Raw genomic sequence first — 5370 nt, 5'->3', positions numbered from 1 at the left:
ACAGTACATGCGTTTAGTTTTACAAGAAACTGCCAGACTTTTTCCAGTGGTGGCAGTAACCTTCCCCCACACTGCTAACCATGTATGAGAGAGTTCTAGTTGTTCTACCTCAGCCATGTTAGGTGTTACCAGCCATGCCCGTGTGTATATTGGTGTCACATTCTGGTCTAGTCATTAGGATGACCCCTGAGTTCCCAGCACACACATTTTTAGGCTAAGGCCTGATCAGGGCCCAGAGGACACCAATGACACAGCAACGTCTATGATGTCACAAAGGCTGCTCCCTGACCAACGAGGGGCTGCAGTGCGGGGACACAGTGGGCGTGAGTGAGCACTGGTGACTGGTGTGTTGAGAGGCTCAGGCCAGCTGGACAGTCAAGGTAGGCCGATCAGAGCACAACACCATGTCTGGGAAAAGAAGCAGTCAGACCTCCTACAGGCTAGGGAAGCAGACATCGTCCTGCTCCACAAAAACCAAGCTGCAGGTCCCCGTGAGCCATGTAGAGCCCATCCTGCAGGAGCACCAGCCTGTCCAGAACCTAAGCTTCTCCAGCCAGGTCTGCCTGTCGGCCATCCTGAAGTACGTGGCCACCAACATTCTGGAGCTGGTGGGCAATGAGGCCCAGCACAACTGCAGGGTCCAGAGGGCCATGAACAACAACATGCAGAATAGCCACCTCTTTGAGGATGACACCACTTCTCAGCTCTGAAACGTTCTAGTCCAGCAAGAACCACTGGTGCCTGGATCCCAGGGCTTAGAAGGAGTCCACACCACCTCACCCAGTGCCGAAACCTTCCACAGAAGGAGCCCTGTGCTACTAACACCTGCACACGCCAATAAAGAAGCGAATTCCATTGGCCTGTTTCTGGCTCTCAATTGTAGTCATACTGGGTGGAAGTCGTGCGGGAGTTACCCAGGAAAATAAGTTCAGTGGAGAGTGGGAAGGATAGAGGAGGTGGTCAGTGGGGGCCACTTCAGTCAGTGGTTTCGGAGGGGCGGTTTCCACTGGTACCAGAGTGTGGGGGTGGCCCTGGTGGGAGTGCCTGGCTGAGGTAGTGGGGGTAAGAAGGCTTCCTCACCAGCGTGGGGGTAAGAAGCCTTCCCCACTGGCTCTGAGGCTGAGGTAGTGGGGGTAAGAAGCCTTCCCCATTGGCTCTGAGGAAGTAAGACCCTGGTGAGGCCAGAAATTTGGCGGGGACAGGGTGTGGGAGGGGGCCTCCTAGGCTTGTTGAATTCCCGGAACAGTGGTGGTCGTGGGGGTGGAGCAGAAGATGAGGAGGTACATACAGAAGGCTTGGTTCACGCTAGAGAATGCCAGCTGGTCAGAAGGTGACAGCAGTGGGGATGCGTGGGGGAGGGTGACATAACAATTGGCATGAACTTAACGGCACACAGGCTTTCACGTGAAGACGGAGGAGTGATGAAGGAACTGGTAAACAAGAATACAGAGAAATAATGGGCATGTTGGTTTCATGTATTAATTACTTATAAGCTGTCTCATTCCAAAAAAGGACTTGAAGCAGGGATTATTAGTACTGTGATTCTTCTGGTAGAAAAGATCCTTCCAACCTCTTGTGGACAAATAAATAGGCATATTACCTATAAGCTACTCTCTGGTCTAAGACATGCCAAATAAGCAGTTCTCAATGGTTATTAGGTATTAATGAATGGATTTGTTTATGTATTCCATTGTAAATACAATTATCTCATTCTCCTATGAAACACCAATGATGATCACACACTGGATAGAACATCAGAGTTAAATGTGGTTGAATACGTGTTTTAAAAGATGTACATATATTCTACATAAATTCTGTTCCAAGTGAGAAAAGAAAATAAAATTCTTAAATAATGAATTTTGGAACACTGAAAAAAATTAAATTAAAAAAAAAAACACTTAAATGCATTTGTATGAACCTAAAATCAGACACCACATTACACGTAAAACCCAGGGATTAATTTTTGTGCATAATAACCATTCACCCTCCACCATGCTGTTACTTGAGGTTTTCTCTTGTTCATTGGACACACGAAGGCTGCTCTCTGCGGCCCCTCTCACCTTTTCAAAGAGGGCTGGTAAGAGGCTGGCCAGAAAACCTGAGCCGCAGAACTAGATGGACTGGGTTCCAAATAGCAGCTCACCACTTACTGGCCATGTGATCTTGGGAATTCACTTATTCCCTCTGAATATCCCCTTCCTCATCTGTAAAATGGGAAAAACAAGTTCTTCCATTTTTGGGTTTTCACAAGAATTAAGCAAGTGTATGTCTGCAAACCACAGTTCGGCACAGAGTATCCTTAATGAGTAGCTACATCTACCTTATTCCACATATACCAGATGTTTAGGCCTAGCTCTTTTTTCTTTTTTTTAAGATTTTACTTATTTATTTGAGAGAGAGAGAGAGAGAAACAGCACAAGCATGGGAAGCAGCAGGCTCCCCACTGAGCAGGACCGAGGGGCCATGACCTGGGAGGAAGGCAGCCGCTGGAGAGACAAAAGGGTGCTCTGAGCATAAGAGGTCAGAGTTCAAATAGAGAACTAGACAGTCTACACACTGGGTTCCTCTCAGCTCCCCACTGCCTGGCAACCTATCCTGTCTCAGCTTTCCACCATCTGTCAAGGCAAAGGACCGACCCAGCATGGCCTCTGCCTGCTACACAGGAGCGCTCTGAGGATGAAAGTAATAGAACCGGTTGGGGGCCTGCGGCTCCTTGGAACATGTGATTCTGTAAATAAGTCCAAGAGATCCTTCTTCCTACATAATGCTCATTAAGTATATTTACAGGGGCACCTGGGTGGCTCAGTGGGTTAAGCCTCTGCCTTCAGCTCGGGTTGTGACCTCAGGGTCCTGGGATCGAGCCCCACATTGGGCTCCCCACTCAGCAGGGTGCCTGATTCCCCCTCTCTCTCTGCCTGCCTGCCTCTCTGCCTACTTGTGATCTCTGTGTGTCAAATAAATAAATAAAATCTTAAATATATATATATATATATATATTTACACATAACTCACTGTCTAATGTTCACCCACAATAATTGTGATTTGTGAGAGAGCCACAAAGCCCTCTTAGCCTTAGCCCAGTCCAGATCTTACTCTTCTATTTGCTGGAATGGACAAGCAGGCCTCCCCACAAAATGAACTATTTTTGTATTGTTTTTAATTTTTATTAAATATAATTCTTCAACTTTTACTCTTATTTTCTGTCAAAATGGTGGCTTGCGTAGAGTATTTTACCTTATTACATCACTAGGATAACTCCATTCAGCCCTATGTATTTTCTTCTCTTTTTTTTAAAGATTTTATTTATTTACTTGAGAGAGAGAGAGAGAGAGAGTACATGTGTGCGCACACGAGCAGGGGGAAGAGGAGGGGGAGAAGCAGGCTCCCCACTGAGCAGGGAGTCTGACACGAGACTTGATCCCAGGACCCTGGGATCATAACCTGAACCCAAGGCAGATGCCTAACTGACTGAGCCAGCCAGGCACCCCTAATATAATTTCACTTTAATCAGAAACATGTCCGTAAGATTTCAAACTTTGAAATTTATTGAAACTTGACTCATGTCCCTATATATGGTATATCTTGGTATACATTTCATATATATGTAAAGAAAATATATACTTAGCAGCTTTTTGGTTTTAATTCTATAAATGCCAATTAGGTTAAGTGTTAACAGTGTTCTTCAGATCTTTTATATACTTATTTTCTATCTAGTTTGATCAGTTATTCAGAAAAGATGTTTTGAAATCTCTGATTATGTTTGTGGGTTTTTCGTTTTCTCTCTTTAACATAGTCAAATTTGTTTCATTTCTCCTTTTTTGGCTGTGTTTTAGGAACACGCAGAATTGGCATTTTCCGTCCTCCTGATGTATTGTTTATTATCATTAAGAAATGCCTTTCCTTCCCTCTAATAAAACTACTGGTCTTGAACTATGTTTTCTAAAGTCACTCCAGATTTCTTACAGTATTGTTTATATGTTATTCTCCATCTTTTAGCTTTCAACTTCTTTGTGAATGTTCATTTACAACATGTTCATCCTTTGTAGAGAGCAATAAAGGCGTCTTGTCTTACCTGTTTTTTACATTTTCCCTCAGCTTTATTGAGATATTGACATATAACATATGTAAGTTTAAGGTTTAAGATATTAAAAAAACACGATTTGATACATGTATGTATTACAAAATGATCATCACAATAAGATAACACCTCCACCCCCTCATGCAATTCACATTTTTTTGTGGTGACAACATTTAAGATCTACTCTCTTAACTTAAAGTATATAATACAGTATTGTTAATCACAGTCACCGTGCTTTCTGTCAGACCCCCAGAACTTATTCATATTTTAGCTGGGAGTCTGTACCCTTTGACTAGTATCCCCTCATTTCTCCAACGTCCCAGCCTCTAGGAACTAGCATTCTACTCTCTATTTCTATGACTTCAGCTTAAGATTCCATATATAAATGAGAGCATACAGTATTTGTCTCTTTTTTAAAGATTTTATTTTTAAGTAATCTCTACACCCAACATGTGCTCGAACTCATGACCCTGAGATCAAGAATCACATACTCTATGGACTGAGCCAGATGCCCCCAGTATTTGTCTTTCTTTGTCTGACTTACATCACTTAGCATACTGCCCTCAAGGTAGATCTGCCCATGTTATTGTAAAAGGCAGCATTTCCTGCTCTTTGTTGGCTAAATAATATTTCATTGTGAGATATCTGTGTATTTAGAGACATATATAAATATATATATATGTGTATATATATGGGGTGTGTGTGTGTATACACTGTGTATAGATAGATGATAGATAATGGATATATGTTTCTCACATTCTCTTTATCCATTCATCCAGCTATGGGCACTTAGGTTGTTTCGATGTCTGGGCTATTGTCAATAGTGCTGCAATGAACATGGCGGGGTGTTTTTATACCCTTTGGATATATACACAGAAGTGGAATTGCTGGATCTGATGATAGTTCTATTTTTAATTTTTTAAGTAACCTCCATACTGTTTTCCATAGTGTCTACACCACCTTACATGCCCACCAACAGTGCATAAGGTTTCCCTTTTCTCCACAACCTTGCCAACAGTTGTTTTATGTTTTTTGATGATCGCCATTCTAACATGTGTGAGGTGAGATCTCACCGTGATGTTGACATGCCTTCTCCTAATAATTAGTGATGGAGAGCATCTTCTCATGTCCCTGTCGGCCCTCTATCTTCTTTGGAAAAATGCCTATTCACGTCCTTTGTCTATTTTTTAAATCTGATTGCATTTTTGTTATTGAGTTGTAGGAGTTCCTTACTTATTTTGGATATTGAGCCCTTATCAGACAGATGGTTTGCAAATATTTCCCCGCATCCC

General features: G+C 42.7%; 1 protein-coding gene across 1 annotated transcript; it reads left to right on the top strand.

The window, feature by feature from the left end:
- Window positions 1-404: 404 nt before the first annotated feature.
- On the top strand, window positions 405-710 carry LOC132007704 (histone H2A-Bbd type 1-like). The gene has a single exon (XM_059385970.1). It carries the CDS (start codon window positions 405-407, stop codon window positions 708-710), a length of 306 nt encoding a protein of 101 aa, XP_059241953.1.
- Window positions 711-5370: the final 4660 nt, after the last annotated feature.

Source organism: Mustela nigripes, chromosome X, assembly GCF_022355385.1.
Source record: "Mustela nigripes isolate SB6536 chromosome X, MUSNIG.SB6536, whole genome shotgun sequence".
Taxonomy (NCBI): Eukaryota; Metazoa; Chordata; class Mammalia; order Carnivora; family Mustelidae; genus Mustela; species Mustela nigripes.
Note: the sequence above shows the minus strand (reverse complement) of the source record. Positions and strands in the feature narration are given on the sequence as shown.

Excerpts from the sequence above, each read along its gene's own strand:
- LOC132007704 (XM_059385970.1), top strand. The coding sequence starts at position 405 with ATGTCTGGGAAAAGAAGCAGTCAGACCTCCTACAGGCTAGGGAAGCAG.